At 42.3% G+C, this 26485-nt stretch overlaps 1 protein-coding gene across 6 annotated transcripts in view; it reads left to right on the top strand.

Annotated features, from left to right (window-relative positions):
• MAP7 (microtubule associated protein 7) overlaps positions 1-26485 on the top strand; it is a 174743-nt gene that overhangs the window by 19354 nt on the left and 128904 nt on the right. The window contains exon 1 of one of the 6 annotated variants that reach the window (XM_055136324.1): positions 1526-2798. The exons of 1 other annotated variant lie outside the window; for it this stretch is intronic. In XM_055136324.1, coding sequence (XP_054992299.1) covers positions 2666-2798 — 133 coding nt within the window. In that variant the 5' untranslated portion in view covers positions 1526-2665. Of the gene's footprint in view, positions 1-1525; positions 2799-26485 lie in introns of those variants that run through there. 4 more of the 6 variants (XM_055136322.1, XM_055136323.1, XM_055136327.1 and 1 more) reach the window with 4 other exon arrangements.

Genomic DNA, 26485 nt, shown 5'->3' with positions numbered 1-26485 from the left:
AATATTTGCATGTATGAGAGCAGCCTGCGTCTATTGATCGTCTCATTAAAGAAATAGGAAATAAATCACCCGTTTTTTGTTTTTGAGCCACACCTGGTATGACCAGGGCTTTGTGCTAAGGGATCACTGCTGAAACTAGGGGTGCGGGGAGCATTTGGGGTGCTGGGGTTTGAACCTGGGTCAGACATATGCAAGGCAAGTACCCTATCTGCTGTGCTGTCACTCCAATCCTTATAACTCCTCATTCATTTAGAAAGATTACCAAATAGAACGTTATGGAAACTAATTACATTATGGAAGCCCCAGTTTGTTTTTATTGTTTCTTAAAATCTTGAATATTCCAGGCATGGCTCATCTCTACCCTCCCTCTCCATCTCTTGCCATCTCTATAAAAAGTTGGAGATTAAAATCCAAGATTTTAAACCTTAGAGGGCAAATAATTTTCATAGGAAGAAGGAGGTGGGAGATGGTTTTAGTTGTAGATCAGCTGCCTGTAACAGTTTACTTGTAGAGGAATTTCACTTTCCTGCATCTTTGTCTCCCTGCGTATATAACAAGGCTGATTCAGGTGTTTTTAGCCCCACTTAGCTCAAGATCTCTGTTTCATTCCAAATACCTATCAAACTTATTAACATGTTTATAAATGAACTCCATATCTGAAAATTTTTTGCATTTTTCCAAGCCGAAGATTTAAACCCATGTTAATTAAATCCCTCCCTTCCCCCAGCCTTTGGAGAGAGTGATTTCTGAAGATTTCTTTTTTCTTTTTTTTTAGCATGGATTTACTGGCCATTTAGTACATTTCCAGCATGAGACTAGGTAGTTTGAATAGATTAAAAAAAAAAAAAAAGCTAGAACCATTCCTTGAGGACACCTTGAAAATAGTTACAGCTTAATCAGTGGCTGAATAAATAGCAGTACTCCTACATTTAAAAAAAAAAGTTACAAGGCAACAGTGGACTAGTTACAACAAATGCTTTCTGAAATATAATCAAAGCAGCTGATATTTATCAAACACTTCTTTTTGCAAACACTACACTTATTTTACCCTTGCCCCTAATCCTATAAGGTAAATGATGTCATCACCCCAAGTCACTGTGAGAAGCATCAAAAGGAGTTAAATGAAATGTTTGAACTGACTCACCCCCACAAAAGATTTAGAGAGTATATTTCACTTGCCTGTAAGTCTCTAAGCTCCCCTTTTCAAGTAGTTTTGCAAAATAGAGAGGTAGTCTGGGGGCAAAAGGGTTGCATTTGACTAAATTTTGATTAGAAGGTTATACACACATCTTAATTGGGAAGTTGACATTTTTAATTGGCAATTGTTGTGCTTATTTTTGCATGCATCAAAAATCGCAGGCAGTCTGGAAACAGCCTTCAAGTGAGAAAGCTTATTTCGGGAGGAAACTATAATCACGTGCATGTGTGCTTTGTAGAAAACAGTACCCCCCCCCCCAAAAAAAAAAAAAACACTAAAATTGGGTCAAGAGTGGAGAATGGCTCAGCTCTGCTGTAGCGAGCTGTCCTGAGCACGGAGACTGGAGTTGACCAGTTTACCGGCAGTTTGTATTTTCTTTCCCCCACTTTGATGGAAGGTCATGTCTTTTTTGCCTTGCAACTTTTTGCCTTTCAGAAGGGCTTCTTCCCAGTTGGGTATCTGAAGGCAGCCGCAGCTCTCCCAGTCTCCTGTCTTCACCTGGAGGGTCTCCGGTACATGGCAGTCCTGCCCAGTGTGTGTTTCCAGGCTCCGGGGGCGCAAGCATGTCCGGGATGTGTTCCCGCAAATCCTGCAAAGCGGAGAGTGGGGGAGGGCTGCCAGCCCTCGCTGCGTCCAGCAACCTGCAAATATTGTTGCCATAGAAAACCTGGCCTCAGAAAGGAAAAAGAGAAAAAAAAAAAAGAGCCTCCTTGCCTTGAGCCCCCTTTCTCCCTAGAGAGAGTCGGCTGCCGCCTGTGCAAGCAAACCCACATTCCTCCTCCCGCCCTGCAGCTCCCGCGGCTCAGAGCAAGAGGGAGCTGCCCCGCGCCGGGCTGCCCGCTCGCCTCCCACCGTAACCTCTGCCGCGGGTTCCCAGGACAGCGCCCTGCCGGCTGCTCCGCTCCGCCTTGGAGATGGCTCCCAGCCCTCCTTGACTGGGGAATGGCAGGGTTGTCAGGACAACTGCTGATGGCACCGGCGCCTGTTTTCTCCAACGTGCTGGGTGCTGAATATTTCACTGTGCCGTAGCAGGAGGAAGACTGGGGGCAGGGGCCGCAGCGGCACAGGTTAGGCAGTGGACAGAGACAGCAGAGCCTTCAGTCGGGCGTTTCTGGAACTCGTGTGTATGTTTGCACCCGTGTGTGTGTGTGTGTGTGTGTGCGTGCGCGCGCCCACACTTGCTTGCCCCCCCACCTCCCCCGCACATATCTGTGGAGAGTAAGTGGGAGGGGGCTTAAAGTGTGGGGGGGAGCGTTGCTGCTAGGTGAGGGGAACTGCAGGGCTTCAGTTGCCAAGAGGCTGGTAGTATCTGTCAGCTGTTTGCACACTGTTTACCCATAGGGGATCTATTACAAGTGCTCAAATGAACCGGCAGCCTAGGAACTAGCAGCTTCCTGGGAGCTGCAATTACATAAGCATATATTTTTAATATTGCAATAATTAAAAAAAAAATAAAGTCGCCGCGGTATGCCTGGATCAGCCACAGCTCTCCGGCAAGAGAGGCTGAAGAAGACTAACGCGAGGCCAATTCTCCTTGGTTTATTCACCATCACTGAGGAAGATGAACAGCAAAAGAATGGACATTCCAGAGGACCGAAAGGTATGCAGTAGCCCTACCCTGGGGCTGGCACCTCGGCCAGCCCTTTTCCCAGGCTGCCTCTGGCACATTTTGGGAAGCCTGTGCGTGGTGTGCGCTGTGTGGAGCGCCCGTGAGCTCCTAGCACAGTTTGCTGTGAGTACTTACGTGCTCCGTGAGAGTGTATATGAATAGCCGGGGACAGATTCTGCAGATGTGTGTTTCTGCTCAGTTTAATGTGACAGAGAGTGCCAGGTTTTTTCACGCTGTCTTAAACAGCTCCCTAAGACTGTCCTCCACGGGAGGAGAAAATACAAGTGATCAAGGTTTATTCAAGCATTGCCTCGCTTCCCCTGTGTGTGGGGGGATGATTTCTGTTTGACAAATGCGCGTACTCTTTCCCCTGAAAGAGTGGAGTTAGGGAAAATGACCGAAGAGTGCAACTTTTCAGGGTCAGAGGGGAAAATGTTACTTCCTTTTCTAAACTGAAATGTGGAGAGCCAGAAGAGAAGGAAAACAGGGCGTGTGTAGGGAAGCAGAGCTGGGCGCACGAAGAGAACCAGGAGGCTTTCATTACGGGATGGACTGCTGCCTCTTTGCATCCTGTAGAGAAGTTGTAAGGTGCAGGGATGGCCCGGGAGTTCCAGTCCCTGTGCTGTGCTAGCTTGGTGATAAATGGGCTTCTTGAGTCCCCTAATATTGCAGCACCGTCAGCACTTTTCCAGAACCCTCTCAGGAGCTGTCCACCATAGTCAGATACCCCCAGTATGCATTTTTACATAAAGGCTTTAGACTCACCTTTTTCATGTGTTTGCCTGTATCCCAGTTCTTGGAACTCCCATCCCCCCAATTCAGAAGCTGTTCTCTTCAGCAGATTGTTGGTTGCTGTGTTTCTGTGTGCTAATTAAATTTTAGCCTGCATCCACATGACTCTGTCCCTCGGATATCAAATTTTCCTCAGTGAGGTATAGAGAGCATAGCAAAGTAGCGAGCAAATATTTAAGCAGTGCTCAGATGAGTGTCTGACGACTGCTGGCTTTCTCTTTTCCGCTGCTTGAATGATTTAATTTCATTAAGTGTAATTGAAACCATCTTTTAAATCTAAAAGTATATTTTTGACTCCAGCACTGTTCACGTAAGTAAAATCTTATTTCTGAAGTTGACTTTTATTTTACTCCCAGACATAGTTTCTGAAGACCAAATGACCTCAAGAAGCAAACAATGTTGGGAATGAAAGGGGACTATAGTGATTTGTTTATTTGCACATTGATTAGAGGTTGAAACAAAGTGGACTCTTGGTGAAAATTCGGTACTTCCTATAGCAAACTAGCAAACTCTTTGACCTCCTAGAAGTTGGTAGCTTTAATGTGGATTTATTGAACTGTGCTTACAGTATTTTTTAAATAGTGGTATTGATTTGGGGCACTTAAAAAAATAACTGGAACAATTATTTTAAAAAGTCAACCATTTTGGTTTTAGTAATTTTCTTGCTAATACCTCTTCCTTGTCTTTCTTCTGGCTTTTGGTTTTGGTCTTTTTAAGTAACCTTATTCTTTTATTTTATTTAAAGAGGAGTGATAAATGTAGGTGCTTTTAAAAAATCAATTATAGTTTTGGCAGTTTTTGCTACTTTTGGAGAGTCCCTACTGTTTTTTTCTATTCTTCCCCATATCAAAAGAGGAAAAAATGGAAGATAAAAATTGAGAGAAAAAAAAATTCTGTGGTGATACAGATACCCAGATAGTGTATCTTCAAATGCCTCTCATGGAAATATTCCGTGAAATAAACTTGCATATCTCTAAAGGTTCTTGATGAATCAGGGTTGGAGCGATAGCTCAGAGCACATGCTTCCCGTGTGGAATTGGGGATCCCAGGTTAGGTCCCCAAACAACACTAGGAGCATCTCCTGAGCACAGAACTGGGAGTAACCCCCCTACCTTGCCACCCCCGGCACTGCTGGCTCTGGCTGCAGAACAAGAACAAACTAAAAAACAAGTGACACCAGCAGAGGTCATTGACTTTGATTCTGAATTCTTCTTTTTTCTTTGTTCGTTCTCTTTTTTCCTTGTTCGTTCTGTTTTTTTAAGTGGTGCTTAGGAGTCCCCAAAACTCTTGATGATCTCTTTAGCCCCAAGTCTCATTTCTTTTCAGGTGTGTGTGTGTGTGTGTGTGTGTGTGTGTGTGTGTGTGTGTGTGTAAGAGGGATTTGGGCCACACCCGTCAGTGCTCAGGGCCTATCCCTGCCTCAGTGTTTGCAGGGTTGCTCCTGGCTGTGCTCATGGAATCATGTGGTTTGTTCTGCAACGCCCAGTACAAGGACCACTGGTCTGTATAAGCACCTGAAATATGATTAGTGCAACTGAGAAGACTGAGTGCTAAATTTGAGTTCATCTTAGTTTGGCCCTCAATGGCCACACATAGCTGGTGGCTATCTGTGGGTCAACAGGGGACTGGTCTGTAGAAGTGCAGTGTTTTGGGTTTGCATCCTCTCTGCTGAAGCTGGCTGTTCCTTCTGTGCCAGCTACGATTGAGTCCTAAATAGTTACTAATAAGAGTTTCAGGAGGACCAGAGAGATTATACAGGCATTAAGGCAATTGCCTTGTACTTGGCCAAACCTGGTGCCACATATGGTCCCCGGAGTACCTGTAAGAGTGATCCCTGAGCACAGAACTAGTAGTAAGGCCTGATTGTAGTCGAGTGGGGCCCAAATTCCACCCTACTCTCCAAAGCAGAAGGGCTTTAAGGATCTGGGGAGATGGCTTAAGGGACTGGAGTTCTTGCTTTGCACGCGGAAGCCCATGTTCAGTTCCTCATACAGCATGAAGTAAATGGCTTCTTCTGTTCAAGGGAGCATGGTCACCTGGATTTATAGTTTCATTTTTACTTTCACTTGAAATATTACTGCCTGCTATAGATGGTATTTTATTAGTCAGTACTTTTTTATTTTTTCTTTTTGGGTCCCACCCGGCAATGCTTAGGGGTTACTTTTGGCTCTGTACTTAGAAATTACTCCTGGCAGTGCCTGATGGACCATCTCGGGTGCTGGGGATCAAACCCAGGTTGGCTGCGTGCAAGGCAGTTGCCCTACCGCTGTACTTTTGCTCTGGGCCCAGTCACTATTTTTTTTTTTTTTTGCAACTGTCAGTGAACTCTTCTTTTATTTTTTTCTTCTTATTTTTATAGCACTATCATTTACCACGTTGTTCATAATACAGTTGTCTGGGCATCCAGTGTTTCAACACCAGTCCTACCACCAGTGTCACCTTCCTTCCATCATTGTCTCCAGCCGCCCCCCCCCCCCCCGTATGTCCCCTTAGCATGATATAAATGTACATAGTATTGCTTGTTACAACTCAGAGGCAGATGGAATTATTAAAAAGTAGATCAGTAAAAGACAGTTTGTGATCATTGTTCTTATGCTTCACAAAGGCATGACTAAAGTCATTGAGGATTTACTGGGCGGGTTGGTGCTAGCTGAGCCTTCTGTGTTACTGTTTCTGCTCATTGAGCTTGGTGGGCTTCTACATGACCTTCCCATCAGGTGTTCTGTAGCAGTCCTACAGGGCTGACAGTACTATGAAATTTGGAGGTATCACACCCCCCCATGCCCAGGAGCTGGAAAGCTAAAACTGTTTGGTGGCTTGAATTTCCATTTCTATTTTTTTTTTTTTTTTTGCTTTTTGGGTCACACCCAGCTATGCTCAGGGGTTACTCCTGACTTTGCACTCAGGAATTACTCCTGGCGGTGCTTGGGGGACCATATGGGATGCCGGGGATCGAACCCGGGTCGGCCGCGTGCAAGGCAAACGCCCTACCCGCTGTGCTATTGCTCCGGCCCCTTGAATTTCCATTTCTAAACTGTTATTTCCAAGCACCATAGCAGGATGACCTACAAGTTGTCTTTTTTTTTTTTTTTTTTTGTCAGTGCTGGGCGGGATGGGCCTGTGGTGCTGTGATGCTCATTTGCCTTATGTGTCTTAGGTCCCAGCTTTCATCACTGGCACTGCTAGGGGAAAACGGGGAAAACTTGATAAGCAATTAGAAACTTTGCTGTCTGCCCATTCTGTTGTCTAATCAGCCAGGTGTGTTTTCATGCTAACCATCTTTATTCTGTCATTACCAGGATTAAAGACACTTACAATCTAAATTCAATAAGCTAAATGCTTCTGTGTGGGATTACCCGGGGTTAATGATAGCGACAACTTTGAGAGTGCTCGTACTACTGGGAAACTGAAATAATGAACTCAGCATATCACTTACCATCTGACTCCCCACGGTGGCTTCACAGTCACCTGGGGACGTGAGAGAAAACAGAAGCTTGCCTGGTTAATAGACAAGGTAATTTTCCCCCCTTTAACAAGTATTTAACAAGTAGTCTTTGTTTTATGCTTAACGTTAACTATAGTTTAGTTAGTATTTATGGGTCATTAGTTTTGGGGAATATGACAGTTATGGTTGATAGTATTTATGGGTTATAAGTTTGGGGGGATCCCCACCAGTTCATAGGGGCTACTCTCAGCTCAGTGCTCAGGATTGCTCCTGGCAGTGGTAGGGCACCAATCCAAGCATCTGGCCTGCAAAGCAAGAACTCCAGCCCGTTGAGCTCTCTCTGTGACTTTTTTTGGTGTAAAAATTACTACTACCACCAATCTTTGCAAGATCATCCACTATAGACTCAATTAATCCTTGAAGGAGAGGATACTTTTTATGAAATCAATAGTAATGTAAATGTTTTATGTACCTTGCTATTTTGATATATAATATGTAAATAGTGATTGGGAGTGAACTGGGCTTCTGTTGTTCCTTTTATACTTCAGAACTTCAAACTCCCGGAGTATCGCTGACCTCAGAACTAGCTTAGGAAAGATTGTTTAGCTAATGCAATGATACAGTGCCCTTGGATAGGCTCAAGGCAAACTTGCTTTATAATGAATTTTGCTGAGCATAATGTGAGTATTAAATATATTAATAACATTTTCTGCCTAAATCAGCATTTGTTAAATATGCACTGTGTGTAGACAACTGCTGGTCATTTTTGTAGAAATGATGCAAAGATAATTGATACGGTTCCTAGTTTCAGAGTAAAACAGGTGAGTGTGTAAATAAAATGTAAGAATCTAAATATATTCAAAACAGAAGTTGACAGTGTGATTAAATGTTCTGTTGCACACATCCAGGACTTCTAGATTGTGACTTCTGTTTCTTCTCTTTGGGGGAGTCACTGTTGTTGTGGGGGCCACCAGGACCATGTATGGCTGTCCTGAGAGTTCCTATGATCCTGAGGATCCGGGGTCTCACACATGCAAGACCCTAGCATTGAGCCATATTCCTCATAATAGGTTATAAATTTCTTAAAGGCCAGGACTCTTCTGTATCATGTAATAATGCACCATGCATAGTGCATGGAGTTTTATTGAACAGAATTGAGCTTACCATCAAAAATATTTTTTATAAGTTGTGAAGGTCTAACATAGGAATTCTAATAAATGTTGATATATTAAAATTGCCTTTCCAAATGAACTACTTCAAAAGAGACAGTAATGTGTGTATATGTTTGACATGTTAATTCTATTACTACCATTTTCATTTGCCTAGTGGTTGTTATTATTCTATTCTGTTGTTGTTTTCTGCTATACCATTCATCACTATCTTTGGGAAAATAATGGTATATTGTATTCAAGGAAGCATTAACCATTTTGTTAATAGCAGGTTAATAAGCCTGCCCCTTTTGTTAGCTAACTGCAGGAAGATGGTAAAAAAATGCATTTTCCTCTTGAAATTTGGACCAAGTGTTCTGAGAAGCTGTGCTTTCCTGCTCGTCCACTGCCCTCTGATTTTGTGAAAATGTATTTATCAGTGCTGCAGCAATTCTTCTCTTGGCTTCTCTGCCATCAAGGTAGAATTTCTGCCAGTTAAGGTTTCCAAATGAAATACAATCTTCTGTTCACATATATACCTGTTGGATAGATGCTGATCTAGCAATGCGCCCTTTGTAAGTCATGAGTCTTCCTTTTCAAAAAGGAGTTTTATGAGTAAAAGTGTGAATGCCACTCTAGAATCACTTTCACACATTTCCTTGTTCCTTTTCCTCTTTTGTTCTGTAAGATGTGGACTCTTGACTGTTCCTTGTGTCCATGTTTGTGCCATTTCAGGAGTAGGCAAAAGGTTTTAGCAGTAGAATTATATAATTTGTGAGGCAAAAGAGAATTCAAAAATATTATCAAAAATACTTATTATAGGGAGGGAATCTTAAAGCCAAACTGACATAATTTTGTTTCTTTTTAAGGGCGGGAATGGGGGGAGAGGGGGCAATTTGGGCCACACCCAGTAGTGCTCAGGAGCTATTCCTACTTCTGTACTCAGAAATGCCTCCCCCCCTCCCCCATGGTACTTGTGGGGGCCATACGTGGTGCTGGGAGTTTGAGCCAGGGTCACAGCTGCCAGAGCTACATGCGAGGCAAGTGTCTGACCTCCTATTCTCTCTTTTCAACTCAAATTATCATCATGACTTTCATTTACTTAAGAGAACCTATATAGGCTAGGGAGTTCGTAGCGGGGTTGCCTGGGTAATCCCTGGTACTGCCAGGCCTGAACAGCAACCCGTCCTCAGGCTCTCACATTGAACTGCGAGCCAGATTAACCCAACATCATTGGGGGGAGAGGCCCCCCAATGGCAACCTCCATATGTCCTATTAGGTGACTAGTTTAAAGCAGAAAGAACGGCGATGGTAGAAGCAAGGATCATGACACATACAGTATAATCTGAATTAAATGAAGTCTCTGTCCCAAGAGAGTATAAGTTAGTCTGATTCTCATACATTCTGTTATTGAAGTAGATACTAGCATACATGCTGTGTAGAAGAGGAAGGTGATGTAACTTGCAGGTGAGCACATTTTGTGTATATAGAGCTACTGTAGGTTTGGAATTTGCTGCATAAGATCAAAACATGAGAGGGAGAGAGAGAGAGAGAGAGAGAGAGAGAGAGAGAGAGAGAGAGAGAGAGAGAGAGAGAAGAGAGGAAAGAGGGGAGAGAGAGAAGAAAAGTATCTGCCATAGAGGCTGGCCTGGGGAAGGAGGGGGGCAGGGACAGGCAGGAGGGAAACTGGGGACAGTAGTTGCTGGAAATGTGCAGTGGTGAAGGGACAGGGACAGGTGTTGGAACATTGTGTGACTGAAACTCAATCATTAACAACTTTTAAGTTTAAAAAAGAAAAAAGCCCTGTTTCAAGAACTGCAGCTGATGGGGCTGAGAGAGCAGCTGCATCAGCCCTGAGGACCAATCACACTGCAGGTTTTGCTGGTGCTCTCAGAGCTGATAAATATTAGGCATTTCTTCTTGAAAGGTGGCGTGAGCATCCATCTCCACTGTCATTCTCTTGCCTCTTGGAGCAACTTTATCTTTGAGAATTTTTTATCCAAAAGAATGTTTCCCTATCTCTCTCTCTCTCTCTCTCTCTCTCTCTCTCTCTCACTCACACACACACACACACACACACACACACACACACATATAAATAGCTGACCACATGACAACCTAGAATGACATCGATCGATGGTGGTGACAAGGTCACCACACCATTCCAGTGCCCAAAGGTCAGGAGGAGGAAAAAAATTTTGAAAAGAAGGAAAACTGCAAAGCAGATCTCAAACCCATCGAGACTTTGGAGAGAGAAGTCACCAGGTAGTTTCCATCTTCTCTTTGTCTGCTGGAACCACTGTAACTGAACTGGTGTGCACCGTTTACCAAGTGTGGTGCCTCCATCCCCCCTGCTGAGGGACTCCCCTCTGGCCGTCCTCTGTAGCGCTCCATGCTGACCGTTCATCTGTGCCATCTGTTTGCTGTCTTCATCCAGTAGTGTTCTGGATTTTGTTTTAATGTTTGTTTTCTTCTATTTTATCCATCCCGGCTCTGCTAAGAGATCACTCCTGGCTATGCTCAAGGAGAACTTAATTTTCGTGGGGCTCATGAACGATGCCTAGAGGTTACTATTGCCTCTGCACTCAGTAATTTATTCCTGGTAGTGCTTAGAGAACATATATGAGATGCCAGGGAGCCAACCTGGCTTGGCTGCATATAAGGCTCTACCTGCTATACTATTGCTCCAACCCCACCAAGGAGCAACTTTAAATGCACTTCTTAGGAACCAAAAATTTTCCAGGTAACTGGCCGATATTTTGACTTTGTTGTCCATAGCAGAAACCAATAATTTCACAAGACCAAAGGTGATTTTGCTGAAAGAATCATCTTATTTTTAAGGTCTTCTAAGAATCTTGTTTATGGTGGGTTGTTTTTTTTTTTTGTGGGTGTTTTTTTTTTTCTTTTTGGGTCACACCCAGCAATGCTCAGGGTTTACTCCTGGCTCTGCACTCAGGAATTACTCCTGGCGGTGCTTGGGGGACCATATGGGATGCCAGGGATCAAACCCAGGTCAACCACATGTAAGGCAAACTCCCTACCCACTGTACTATTGCTCTGGCTCAATGTTGGGTCTTTTTTTACCCAAAAAGCATTGAATACTTTTGCAGGTAGTGAAATTGAAGTTTCATCTTTGAGGATTTCTTCACCTAGGTAGATCTAGAGAAGTTCGAGACTCCTGCTCTCAAGAATATTCATTCTTTAAAAAACATTTAGCATTTTATTTCGCCCTTTTTTTTGATGACAACACATTTTCAAGATATCTATATATATGACATTTTCCATTCTACTTTTCCACTTAGCACTGTTGTAGCACTGTCGTCCCATTGTTCATGGATTTTGCTCGAGCAGGCACCAGTAATGTCTCCATTGTGAGACTTGTTACTGTTTTTGGCATATCAAATATACCACAGGTAGCTTCCAGGCTCTGCTGTGAGGGTGGGATACTCTTGGTAGCTTGCTGGACTCTCTGAGAGTGACAGAGGAATCGAGCAATAGCACCGTGGGTAGGGCATTTGTTTTGCATGTGGCCAACCCGTGTTTGATTCCTCCATCCCTCTCGGAAAGCCTGGCAAGCTACCGAGAGTATCCCGCCCACACGGCAGAGCCTGGCAAGCTACCCGTGGCGTATCCAATATGCCAAAAAAAAGTAACAAGTCTCACAATGGAGGCATTACTGGTGCCCGCTCCAGCAAATCGAGAACAACAGAACGACAGTACTACAGTGCTACTTTGTCACGTGTAAGGTTTGCAGTTTCATTAAACTTCCCTGTGAACGTATCTTTTTTAAAATGTACCCAATATTCTTCAGATAGCTATAACAGTATATGTAAGCTCTCTTCTAATAATGAATGTGTGAGTCTTGTTTTCATTTTGGAGCTTCTAAAGATAAGGGGTATCCACTTACATGGAAGGAAATGTATAAGCAGCTTGACTAGTAGTGAGTGGCAGAAGCCCAAGTGTGTCATGGTTATTAGAAAATCAGACTAAATGGGGTGACACACCGGGTGGCATGCTAGCAAAGCCTCTACATATGGAAATAGGCAAGTTACTGGTATTTAACCGTGTTATTTCCATGCCTGAGGTTCTCAGCTGCGAAATGAAATTATTAAATTTATGCTCATAGGTGGTGAAAAAGGACCAGCAATAATGTATTTAGAACAAGCTAGAAAATAATCGGGGCTCATTAAATGAGAGAGATAAAAAGGTCATTTGTAATCAAATGTCCCACATTTTCTGATAACTTTTACAAAAAGTTCCTTTGTTCCTGCATCTTAATCTGTCTCTTTATTAAGGAGACATTTCCCTAGTCACAAATCCTATTTTGTATCTTAGCTTAGTAGTCAATGAATATTTCCAGGAGGGCTGCCTGTTTTCTAAAACCTTTTTAGACTCTTCCCCACAGTTGGCATATGTGACTGGCTTTTCATTCTGTGCTTTTTCGTGTGGATCAAATGTACTAACTGTTGATTCAATTACTCAATGGCTATACCCTATAATTTTGCCATGCGAAGCGAAGGAAATAAATTACCATTATGTCAGAGCACCTCATTTACTCGTTCCAAATCCGATTAAGGGAGTAACCTTTTATTTCTCAGGACTAATGGAAAATTTGGGGTCTGTCTTAGTCAGGGAGCAATAGCAGTTGTCCTTTGCCATTTTGAAACCAAATCAAAAGGAGATTTTCCCTTAAAATTTATAGTGTTATTTTGCTTTTGAGGTCTGGTCGTGGGGAGAGGGGATAGCAGGGAGGGCCGTGTTTGTGGTGATGTGGGTGGTGATGGGGTATGTGTAAATTGCTTCAAATTTTGAAATAAGTTGTGGTGGTTGGTGAGCAGGTGATGTAGAGCCTAGCTATCACATCTGGGTGCCAACTTTGTTTTTCTTTTCTCAAATGTGTATTTTCAGCCTGATGTTCCGAACATGGTCAGTTGCTTTCATTTCTCTGTGGTAGTCTTTCTTATTTTGCTAGTGAGTCAGCTGAAAGACTAACATTTGAGGAAAACACCTATTGACATTTGGTGATGCCATTGTGATATGTGTAAGCTCAGAGATCTTGGTTCTCTCTAGGAAACAGTACCCTCCTGGAACTTTTCCTTCCGGTGAGAGCCTGCTGTGAGCCTGGGCTTCTCTGCTCTGCACTTGGCTGGACCAGTCAATTCCTTCTGCCCTTCTGTTTAAGTGTCATTTCCTCAAGAGTGTCCCAGGTCACACCAAGTCCATGTTCCAGGCAGACATAGGCTCGTGTACTTGTCCTTTCTCGATCCACCCAATTGTAGACTTAAACCTTATTTGGGGAATAAATAGGTCTCTCCACAACTCGTCAGTGTTACAGTCTTACTGTCCCTGGCACCCAACAGGGGGCCTGGTACCCTGTAGAGGCTCCCCAAGTGTTTGGTATATGACTGCTTAGAGATGACACACCAGCACTGCCAGAGAACATGAGGAAGCATCGCTGGGTGAGGCCGCCGTCCGGGCTGTGGAACATTCCAGAGCCTAGGACTTTGTTCTGAATCTGGCAAAGGCCTGGAAATAGCAGATCAGTCATCTTGCCTAGTGATACGAGTGACTTTTGTATTAAAGACCTTTGCCCACCTGCCGTCATGCAGAGATCTGTTCATTTTGCTGTCTTGTGGCTGGATAGTCTAAAGATTCTTGGGGGACTGGCGTGGGCCAGATTCCTGTGCCAGGCCATCCCAGAAGCCCCTCCTGCCAGCCTCTTTCCTTGAACTGCTGATTCAAGTTTGTTCATTATGAAACGTTCATTTCGAGTGAGCTGTGTATCCTCATTGTGGCCATATTTGTAATATGAAAAGCATTTTGTTCTCCTTTGAGCAATTGAAATTCGTTACCATGGCTATAAAGCATAAATCATAAGCCTGGTTGGGGGGGGCGGGGTTGCAGGGGGTTCTAAGGACATAAGAAAGAAATTCTCATCAACTGAAAAATTTTCATCTGCTGAAACCCACTCTGAGCATTCTGGCCACTCACTCTTCCCTCCGGCCTGCTCCGCTGCGGCCCGGTCAAAGCCTTCGCTCAGCTTGAGTCTAGTGTGGTCCTAGACGTGTTCCTGCTCGTCCCCACCATTCTAGTGCATCTCATTAAACCACCCAGAAATTTCCTTTTATGTCTCTCTTTTATAATATGGTCTCCATATCAGCTCCTTTTTTTTTTTTTCTCCAAGGCCCAGAAAAACAGGTTCTTTGTGGTAGACAGTTCCTGGTTCAGCCTTTGCCGGCAGCAGTGTCGGAGATGTAAAGCAGCCGTGGAGACGGAGGCCTCAGCACTCAGCGCCGTTCCCTGAACCTCTCTTTCTGAGGGCTTGCCTCTGGTTGTTTCCTGGCGCTTGCGTAGTGTGTCCCTTCCCTAATCCAGGTGGGGCTCATGACCTTGGCTTCTCTTTCCTCTCACTCCATCATTAGCATCCTGGCATGACTGTGCACGAAGCTCCAAACCCACTACTCAGGACCATCACCCTCTTGCTGATTCCAGCCCCCAGACAACATTTTCTTACCATCTCATTGACTTCCAAAGCCCCTCCCAGTAGCAGTGCCATGGACCTCAGCCACCGTGGCCCATGGCCCTCACTTCACCTCCAGTGAAGCTAGCCGGCCAGACAGCAAGGTAGGTAGGTCTGTGTTGGAACTTGCTGCCACTCCCCCTATGATATCACAGACTCAGAAATTCCCCCGAGGCACCCGCAGATTTCCCATTCAGCAGACACTGATTTAGCGCCTAGCCCCCGCAGAGCCGAGAGCACAGCCTCCTGCCCCTGTGTGCGTCGTGCCCACAGGCCTCCAGGACCTCACAGCCCAGGAACTTTTGGGTGCTCTCATGTATTTTTTTTCCTCTTTCAGCTCGACAGGTGGTGCCTAGGCTCTGGTATCCTCACGTGGCTTCCTTTTTCCTTGCACCTCCTGAACGTTACTGTGAGAATCCTGAAAACAAGCTGGATCCATTCCCTTTCTTTGTCCTCTCAGCAGCCTCACTGCTGCGCCATATGTCACTGGTTTGCACCCTGTGGCTCATCCACTCTACCTCACTTAGGAGCTAACATTTTCTGCCATTTTGCTGTGATTGAGGAGGCGTTGTATTAGCTTCTAGATTCTAATTGTACCCTCTTAAACAGAGGGAGAAAGTACATAGAAAAACGTAGTGCCTGCATTATCCCAATTAAGACTCATCAGTTAGCAAGAGAAAAGTAAGGTGGTTTTCTCTGAAAGTGGTTGAAATAAAGAGGTCTGTTTTCATTTGATAGGATTTTGAAGGAAGAGGTTAAGATTGAGATGGGACTGTAGGCCACCACCATTGAGTTTAATTAAAACTCTCAGTCAAAGAATGATTGCAGTTTTTTGTTGCCAGAATCCTAATTGTTTTTGGTGGATCATTATAGATAAGAAAAAAGAAAATTGAGTGCTCCAGGCCCTATCTTGTGATTTCCTGGTCATTTCTCATGGATCATTATTACTGCTGAAGCTTCATGAGTGAGTTAATATAATTACTGATTTATATCTTGTAGCTTTGAAAGAACAAGATAAGGAATGAGACTGTACTATTTTTAGGAAAAGCAAGACTTGAATTCAGGACCATGGGTGTTTTTCAGATTCCTTTCTTGTGACTCATCTTAGTGGCGGCCTGCCTAGTCATTAGCAGAGGCCTGGACTTTATTTCTTCCAAGATTAATGAGACTCTGATGCTTATATGAAGCCAGGGTAAAGATACTGGATCAATAGGTAGTTTAGGACAGGGTGTTATGTGTGTTGATGCTGAAAGTCAGAATGGTTTCAGTCTCATCTGAAGAGATGAAGGGAAAGTTTGTTTTCTGGATGCTGATGAAGGTAAATTCTTAGTGTCACAGCTATGCTTCAGAACTTAAGTGCCCTTGTAGGTCTTTGTTACTGTGGTTATAGCGAAGGCCAGATTTTCTTCCCAGTAAAATGTGCAAGTTAAGTTTTAATGTCTTAGCAGGATTGCATGTTACAACATTGACCTGAGCTTGCTCTCATTTGAGGAGTGTTATCTTGGTCCCCTAGACAAGGCAAAGTAATGCATGAGTTTATTAATAACTTGGAAGGTAGGGCCAGTTTTGGCACTTCCTAAGTAACTGCTTCAGGCATGGACCTGTATTTCTACTTGGGTCATCTGTAAACCTGGTGTGCTAGTGGCACCTGTCTCAGGGTTGCTAAGGCTTGGGTTATGTAGCTCAGTGATAGAGCATGTGCCTTTTATGTTTGAGGCCCTGGGTTTGATTCTTAGCTTGCAGCCACACACAAAGTAAAGGATTCAGTGGGATAATATACAAAATATGAACCTAACTGTGCCAGGCACTAATAAGCTAGCATATAAATGGTAACTATTTAGAAGGGTTTAAACAAAATGTTTGTTTGTTTTCAGTTTTTGTGCTTTTGTAGTTCTGAGCAATCAGTACTTAGTTACTAAGACTTCAGAATTTGGAGAGACTTTAAGCTAATTCAGAAAAAGCTGTACCTTTTCTATATGAATTAGAAATTATTTTTCTTCTCTATTGGAGTTTTTGGGGCTAGTGGCACTGGCTCTGCTTTCAGGGGTCGCTCCTGGCAGCGTTTGTGAACTGTATGCAATGCTGGCATCAAACCTGGGTTGGCCACTTGCAAGGCAAACTCCTTAACCCCTGCACTGTCCTCCCTTGGACTTTTTATTATTTAAAAAATAATCTCAAATGTTTATTGACTGTATAAATATAACAAATATTTTCTTTGGAAATCATTATCTTATGAGTTTATTTGTATATTCCCATTGTGATTCAGACTGCACTTTTGTGTTGTCACACAAAAGTAAGGGTAGTGAAGTGTATTTGAAATCATGCTGTTCTCAAGACAGTATTCAGGAAAATAACATTTAATGACTTGGTAAAATCACTACATCTTATAAAATTATAATATTTCCTTGCTTTACTACTTTACTTTATACTTTGACCCTTAAAGGGGATTATAACTTACAGCATTTGGAAAAATGTTTTCATATAAAGAATGTATGACCTAATATAATGAAATACTTTATATACTCCAGACCCAGACCATTTAAAAATATCTAAATCTTTTATATTATAACATACAGCATTTATGGGCAATATACATAAAATATGGTTAATGTCAGTTACCTTTGTAATTCTTCTATGACTCATTTCCTTCTGTTCTCCTCCCTTCTCCCCTTTCCAGGACTTGGGTGTGTCTTTTTTTAGAGCACATCTAGCTCAGGGATTTTGGTTTTGTGCTCAGGAGTCACTGCTGATGGTGCTTGAGAGACCATATAATGTGTTGGGATCAAACCTGGGTTAACCACCTGTAAGGCAAGCACCTTAACCCCTGTACTATCTCTCCATTGCTGGATTTGGGTGTCTCTTAAATTATTTTCTTGCACTTTGTTTTTGCACTTTCTTTCTTTGTAGCTATCTGCAAATAACATCCTTTGTGTGTTTGCATTTGTACAAATTATATTGTATTAACACTCATTTTACATGCTGTCTTTTTCCCCTTAAATGTGGAACTAGCGATGAACAACTACCCATATAGTTTAACTGCCACCCAGGACTCTGCAGTGTGACTTCACCACAGCTTTATTCATTGATGCAAATTCACTCTTTCACAGTGAATGGGGAGATTTATTCATTTTGTTTTGTTTTGTTTTGTTTTTCCTGTGATTGCTACAGATTATTCTGCAGTCACCTAAAGGTGACTTCTTCTCTGTAGGCAGGCATGTCAGTGTCTCTTTAGGAGTACTCTGTAGTGCATTATCACCCGCCAGGTTGCTTTCCAAGAGTTGTTCATCAGAGTCCCACTTCCAGTGAATGTGGGCGCACATTTCCCCACTTCCTCACTTAGGCTGCACTGAGTGACACGGGTGTTTGTTAGTTGGGTGGTTCTGAAGTGGTACTGGGTTTTAATTAGCAGAATTGGATATTGGCTAATGTAGCTGGATCTTGTAAGCCACGGCATCATGTGGGTGTTTACTGCAGGGGAGTACAGGGAAATGCTGCATCAGTAATCTGGTTTAAAGCTCATTGTTCATGGCAGGTATGTGGGGTCCCGGAGGCAGCAGCAGATGGTATGACCCTGGTGCAGATCTGAGGGAAGTGTGGCATCATCGCTCATACTGGAGAGCAGGGGACAGACTCCTCTTTGCACTCCGTCCGTCTGAACAAACTGTTTATGGGCCTCAGCCTTTTCATTTCCTTTTGAATCACTTCTTTTGCAAAATCTCTGAAAGTTAAGTTCATCTTTTCAAAAATCAAATTATGCTAAAGTTTCTTTCGAGATGAAGAATATAGCTGGGGTGGGCAGGGGAGTAGCATTGTTTGGGGGCAGGTTTCTAGGGAGAACATGTGTTGAAAACGGTACTTACAATCAGATTTGGTAATTATTTGTGGCTTTCCATTATTCATGTAATCCTTGGGCCTGATTAGCATTTGTAAAGTATAAACTCCACAAATGCAAGGCATTAACATGAATAATTAAAAGGTAGGGAGTTAGCTAGACGTGACTGTGGGGTTTTCTTTTATTATTGTGAGGGCTATTTTGGTAACAAGAGGAAGCTGAGACGAGTAGACTGCTAGTCTGGAGACCTCAGTTTAGCTCTCAGCTCAGCTACTTGTCATGGTACTTTGCATGCTTGCTTTATTTTCCTGGAAAAGGAAAATTACTTTGTTGGGAAAGAAAAAAAAAAAGTCAGTATTCTGTGCTTTCCATATCAATTATGTGTCTGTACACTTGGGATTCCTGAAGGAGAGTTCTACTCAGCATACACATATCAAGCTAAGTGTAATTACGATTGAACTTAACCATTTAAATTCACCTTGCTCATTGCTCTAACTTTGTTACGAGCTCCTCTGTTCCCAAACAGTATCCCTTCTCAAAATTTGGGACATTTCCTAGGGACATTTCCTCGGGCTCCCAAACATTCCCTCGCAGTGGTTCCTCTCCACACTGCAGGGCCTCTTCCTGCTTGCCACCTGCTTTGTGCTGCCCCTCCGAGTAGGCTGGGAAATCGCCTTCCTCACAGTGGAGTGAGTGCTCCCGGTCACGCCTTCATCCTGCAGGGTGGGTCTGCCAGCAGGCATAATCCAAATTCAGATCTGTTCGGGAAACACCTTGTGTCTTTTTGGTTTGGGGCCACACCGGTAGTATTTGGCGGCTGCCCCTGGTTCTGTAACTGGGAGTTAACTCCCAGTGGTACATAGGGACCAAGCAGTGAAGCAGTGATGGAGATAGAATCAGGGACGGCTTTCTGACAAGTCCTGTCTCTAGCCCATGAAATATGTTCATTTACTACAGGACTCGTGGGGGCATTTGAGATCTATTATGAGTTACAAGAAAGGAGTTTCATTGTAACTTACTTATTATTGGTTAAGCTTACTTAACCAATAATAACTTCACGTGGTGCGTGCGTGCGTGCGTGCGTGCGTGCGTGCGTGCGTGCGTGCGTGTGTGTGTGTGTGTGTGTATACCAGTTATACTGAGAGAAACACTAGAAATCCTGTAGTATTTTTGTGTATTTGCATTCGTGCTAAGTGCCATTTAGGAAATTTTTTCTAACAACTGAATGGTGGCAAAGTTGTGAGCTGGTCAGATTGGTCTATGATTGAGTTGGAATTTTTAAAAGTATGGGTTCTGAGTCTGATGAACCCTGATACATGTGAATTTTTCCCAAGTCAAAGTTGGATCTCTATAATAAGATCTTTATAATAAGCCTGTGACCCTAACCTAATTCATCTGGTGAATTAACACACCAAAAGGTATTTGGGGGGTCTCTCCTTATTCTACATACAGAATTTCTAGTGTTTCTCTCAGTATTTCCTTATACTCAACTCCACTCAAATATTCTAGCTGGTAGAGAAAGAAGAAATGTAAAGGGAACTTAACTTTTCCTTCAGAGCTGTGTCTGAGAGCTGCATGTGAACAATTCATGGTGGAATTGTTTATTTTCTGTATTCAGTGAGTGCAGTGAAAGTTAAGTCATTTTGTTTGATTGTTCACTCGTAAGTTGTCATGTATATAATAAGTTATTTGTCATATAAGTGATTTATTAATAAGCTAATTGTCTTGTATGTAATAAAAAGATATTTGGGGTAGGAGATATAGCTCAAGGGATTGGAGCACTTCCTTTGCAGGTAAGAGATACAAGCTCGTTCCCTGGCGTCATGTGGTCTGCCAAGCACTACAAGGAGCAGACCCCCAGCACGATCTGCAGGTAGCCTCTGACCACCACTGGGTGTAGCCCCAAAACAAATAAAAATATTTAGACATCAAATTTGGATAAATAAATAGATTTATTCTATATTATTGTGTAATATTTAGGTTATAGAACATATCGTGTTTTGTAATACTATATATTATTTATATAAGATTAAAGCAAACCAAATGGAAAAGAAAATCAGAATTTTTTATTTCTACTTTAATAGTATTTGGTTCATCACAGAACAGAGAATCACCCCTCTGAATGGGACATTTGCCATGTAAACAGCTTTGAATTGTGTTGTGTGTGTGTGTGTGTGTGTGTGTGTGTGTGTGTGTGTATTCTGTATTCTATTTCTTGTATTATCTAAAGGGATAAATTTAACTCCATTTTCAGAGTTGATACTGATTCCCCAAGGGAGAAGCCACTAGCCAAATATAATACCATAAATGATGGACCAGCACTCAGCTCTTCTGTTTTGTTTTGAGTGAGAAACCCGGAGGGAGGCACTGTGCTAATTCACACGCTTCACAGTTTACAGTGAGGTCACGGAGACTTAGCACTGTCAACTTCCTGAAAACTCCCAGTGACTGCTCACTTCTCCTTCTGGAACTAAATTAGTATGACTTAAGGATGGGACAAGATGTTTCATTGTGCAAAAGAAACATACCAAAGAAAGTTAAAAAAAAAAATAGCTGATGAATTTGTAAATAGTGTTTTTGTATAATTTTATTTAAGATATGTGAGTATTTTTTAGAAAAATTTTGAAATATAAAATATTAAGAAAGGCAAAAATTGCAATAATCAAGCTATTTTAAAAAAAGAACTTATGGAAACTTTGGATGCATTTTCTTCTAATACCTTTTCCCTGCATCTGTTAGTGATTTGTAGATCAGGGAAGTAGATGTAGTTTGCTGCCTAATACTTTCTTCCTAATATTCTTAAACTTAGGGCCCAAGAGAAAGTGCTGCGAATAACATGGTTGCACACAGCTGACTCAGATTCAATCTCTGACACCCTATGGTACCCTAAATCCTGCCAGAGTGATCCCTGAGCATACACTCGGGAGTAACCCCTGAGCTCTTCGAGGTGTGGCCCAAAACCCAAAGCCAGAAAGAGAAAACAAAATACTGTCTTTTGGTTATTTGGGGAGAGGCACACTCGGCTCTGACTTTGATTGGGAATTCTGGCTTTGGCCTCAGCGATCACTCCTGGCAGTGCTTGGGGACCATGTGAAGCCAGAGATGGAGCCTGGGTAGGCTGCTGGCAAGCAGGTGCCTTAGCCTTGGTACTCTCTCTCCAACCCGCAGCAAATACTTTTAAGTTTATGTTACCTGATTGCATCAGAAAATAAAAAATTTGGAGACATGTATAAAATTGGAGTATGAGATTTTGGGACACCTGTTTTTGAACAATAAATTGTTCCTAAGTTTGCTTTTTGCTGTTCAGATCCCCTGGGAGCACCTCTGGGTTGTATAAACCACCAGTGAACTTTGCTACATCAGGTTTCTTATTCCTAGAGGAAGCTTTTATCCCTAGCATTACGATTCAGCCTGCAGAGAATTTTAGAGTTAGTTTCAGAGTGATTCAAGATCAATGAAAGGGCTTTTACTGGTAAAACTCAAGGCAATTCTAGGCAACAGCTAGACAGAACTTGTAAGGAGAAATATTTGAAATGTAGGATTAATTGAAAAATAAGTCAGATATTAACAGTATGTTCTACAAAGAACAAATTGAGTAGGACAATTCCATTTGAAGAAACATTGTGGGGATTGTTACAGTTTTCCTTCCCCTCAAGTGAGACACAAGAAACCTGTGGAATTTAGAGCTACTTTTGGAATTACTATTTAGTAATACTCAATATTTTGGGGGTGGTTGTCTGTATGAGCAGTTTTATTTCGTTTGGAGGAGAGGCAGTTTGTGGGCACTCCCAGGCAGTGCTCAGGGCTTCCTCCTGGCATCACTTGGGGGACTGCATCTGGTGCCTGGGACCAAACTGGGGTCAGACCTTATGCAGGTCAAGCCCCTTGCCTCTGTACTTTCTTCTGGCTTTAAACAGTTCTATTTTGAGATTTGCAGTAATCCCCTGATAGAAAGATATCTAGCAAACTAAATTCAGGTGGCTAATTTGAGACAAAGGGATTAAGTCGCTCTGTGTTCATTTGAGTTAAGAGTTTGGTTCTGTAGGCCTCTAGAGTACATATTGTTCTTGGTATTTTACAACATTGTTTCAATCTTGTAATTTTTTTCTTCCCTTTAGACCATTGTTAGTGTCTTTTAGCAGCATCTCAGGTGCTACTTCTAGAGGCCAGATCTAGTCAGAAATCTGTGGGGCGGAAGTGGCTTATAGGGATTGTATATCCTCTTACACATAGGATTTGGCTTTATCCAACAACAGAAAACCAGCTGAGTCAGTCTTTGAAGGGTTCCCTTGGGGGAGACATTGGTGGAGGGGACACTGGTAAAGGGGTGTTGAAATATTGTATGCCTGAAACTCAATCATGAGTAACTTTATAATTGCACAGTGACTAAATTTAAAGGGGGGGGGATGTTTTTGGGTGGGGGGAACTCTCAAGCAGTGCCCAGTGAGCAAATTATATAAACAGGTGCAGAAAACTTTTTTTTTTTTTAAATCACAGTGACACACATAGTTTTGTAGCTGTTCATGATTGGGTTTCAGTCATATAATGTTCCTACACCCATCCCTCCACCAATGTACATTTCCTACCACCAATGTCCTGAGTTTTTCTCCTGCCAGTCACCCCCCACCAGCCTGTCTCTATGGCAGGCATTTTTCTTCTTTCTCTTTCCTTCTTCTTTTGGGCATTATGCTTTGTAATAGAGGTACTACAAGGTTATCGTGTTTGCTTTTGACAAGAGTCAACTGTGTATGATAAGAACGCTCAACAGTATGGATTTAGAAAGAACATACCTGAACATAGTAGAGGTCAATGCAAGAAACCCATCCCCAGTGATAAAAAGCAACAAGATTTTCCTCTAAGATAAGGCACAGACAAGGATGTTCACTCTTAGACTATTCTTAGAGATAGTGTTGGAATTCCTAGCCATAGCAATTAGGCAAAAGTAAAGAAAGAAAATTGGAAAAACAATATAAGGATAATATACATATATATTATATAATATAAAGAGAACTGTTTACAGATGGTTTGATAATATGAATGGAAGAACTTAAAGCCTTCACCCTAAGGGCATACAGGTAAATCAGAGCCTGGGAAAGAAGAGAGCATTGATTTACCCTGGAAAGTGAATCAAGTTAACCAGTCCCCAAGAGAAGTGAGGGGGGGTTGGGGGTGGAGGGAGATGTTGATCACTAAAGATGCCCTTCCCTCTGCCAGAATGTGGACTCCTTGCTCTCACTTTTTATTTGTTCTCCAATATATATTGGTTTGATGGGAGCGTATGGATTTAGGAACTAGTAAGACAGCTAGATAATGGATTGGGTTTTGATTCCTCACTCAGCTGTGTGACATCCCATATGTAGTCTGACCTCTGGCATCTTTCCTTTCGTTGTAAAATGGGACTCAGCACATTTATTTAATGTGTGTGAAGTTTTTCTTTGGGATTATTTATGAAATTTCAAGGTACTCAAGAGGTGGCAGCTGCTGTTAGCAGATTTTAAGAAGATTGATGTTGAATTTGAGAAGGATCCCAGAGCTGCTTCCTCAAGAATTTCATCTCCAGTAGTTTCAGTCTCTTCTTTCCAGCATCCAGGCACTCCCTTCTTTGCTAGTTTCTGGTCATCATTGTGGAGCTTTGGAGCTAGGAAAGGCTCTGTCTGTACATGGCAAGGGAGAGCTGTGTGCCTGCAGCCCCGGTGCAACAGTAACTTGGCTTTAGATTAAAAATCAGATAGTAGGTCAAGTAGGCTTTGTGGGTCAGTCTAGATGCTGATACAGATATATGTTTCCGTGTGTGGAGATTAAACTGTATTCAGTCAGGTTCTCTTTATCTGTTAGGGGCTAATTATTTATGAAAATTGAGGAATCATTTCTCTGGCCAAAAAAGAGAAGAGATTTGGCCCAACATGACATGAAACCAGTATTTATACTTTACCCCATTGTTTCTTGGGTGTTAGCCCCATGTAGCTTGGACAGGAAGCTTGTTCATGAGTTTCTTATTTGCATATCAAAAGACATGGATGGCTGAGTACGTGAGGATATTTCAGTCTGGAAATCAATTAAAATACTCAGTAATAAGATAAAAGTTTCAATGTTTCTTATGCTATAAATTACAAAGGGCATAACTTATATCCCCAAACCATATATTAATAACGTACATACTTTTGTCACATGAACGACTGGCACAGTCTGTCCCTTCCCCAGAGGTGGGGTCAAAAGGAAATTGCTGGCTCTTGAAATAATTGACTTTTCTCCCCTTAAGGGAAGAAAGGACATCTATGATGAACTTCATAGTTTTGACCCCTTGTCAGGGTGGGGCATTATTCAAGTTCAGTCATAGTAGCAGCTCTTAAAGTGACCCAAGTTGGAAGGAAGGAAAATCTGTCTCAAAAGGAGAGGCAATGAGCATCCTCATAGGTATTCATATCACACATCTAAGAAACTGGGTGTTTATTGTGGTGCCAGGGTTGGAATCCAAAGCCTCACATGGGAAAAGCATACATTGTGTCACGACTTCCCACATCCACCATCTTAACCACTTTGAAGTGTCCCAGACAGGGGCTTACAGCCACAATATTCTGCCACCATCAATTTTTTTCCCATTTGGTTTTTCTACTCTGCTTAGTCAAAGATTTCTTCTGTAGGAAGCCTCTGTATCATACCCCAAAGACAATACAAGTGAAATGTGTCTGCTGAAATAAGAGCTTATCAATGCAGCTTTTTTAATAATTAAAAAAAAACACTCAATATTACAACTGCCACCAAATCTGTTACTAAATCTGTGCAAATTCTAATTTAGCTACTGCCATATCACATACTATGAATGCAGCCTTTCTTGTGGCGAATCCTCCTGTTTTCCTTTTCTGGTTTCTAAGTAACTATTTTAAGACAGACTGCAAGATTAACAGGGCCCACCTCACTTTGCTTGGCTTTCTCTGTTCAGCGCAACGAATGTTGATTATCTGCTATATGAAGATAGATGATTTCTGATTATCTTCTCTCGTGTGAAATTCAGCCTCTAAAAGAAAGAAGTGGTTTTATAGTTTACAAATAACAAATATATTCAGAGGCCAAGATATAGCACAGTCTATAAGGCATTTCAAACATGGTGTGGGGGGGAGGGGGCAGAGCGATGGTGTAGCTGGTAGGGCATGTGCCTTGTATGCGCCAATCCCAGTTCAATTCCCCGCATCTCATATGGTTCCCTGAGCATTGCCAGGAATTATGGCTGAGTATAGAGCCAGAAGTAACCCCTGAGCATCATTGGGTGTGGCCCAAAAGGAGAAACAAACAAAATGTACTTAGAACTCTACAAATTGTAATTCATTATAATCTAAGAGGTAGGAAGTGTCTTCTCCCTCCCCTCCCACCCTCCCCGTGAGAAATGAAACTTGAAACTCAATAGCCTCATGGTACTAGAGCTGGATTTTCATTGGACTTCTCTTGTAAGAGGGTGCTGTAAGGTACTGCTTCTGAAGTACACCCTTAGTTCACTTGTTTCAGAGTTTTAAAAATTGATTGGAACCAATGAGAAAGATGCTCTCAGTATAGGTTTTGAATGTGTTTCATAGAAATCATTTTGCAAAACCAAGAATTAATTATTGTATTGTATTATAACATTTAACAGTGATTGTTTTATCTATAGAATGTTCCTTAGTTTCACTTAATTGTTTATTTTGAAAGGGAGAAGACAGATTACAGTGTCTGTCTTAGCGTGTCAAGTACAGTGCTACTAAGCTCTGCATGTTTTGATGAAAAATTTTTCATCTTTAACAGATTATTTGGTTCTAGAACATGAAATCCAAGGATTTTTACACTGCTTTCTTTCCAGTGACATTTGTCCTTCCATGTAGACATTTGTGGAGTAAAGTATCCGATAGTGCTCTAACTGGCTTTCTTATGACGCACCACATTTGCTCCTGTGAATATCTTGAATGAAAATGT

The sequence above is a fragment of the Sorex araneus genome, chromosome 4 (assembly GCF_027595985.1).
Source record: "Sorex araneus isolate mSorAra2 chromosome 4, mSorAra2.pri, whole genome shotgun sequence".
NCBI classification, from domain to species: Eukaryota; Metazoa; Chordata; class Mammalia; order Eulipotyphla; family Soricidae; genus Sorex; species Sorex araneus.
The sequence above is the reverse complement of the archived record's forward strand: the minus strand, read 5'-3'. Positions and strand labels throughout refer to the sequence as shown.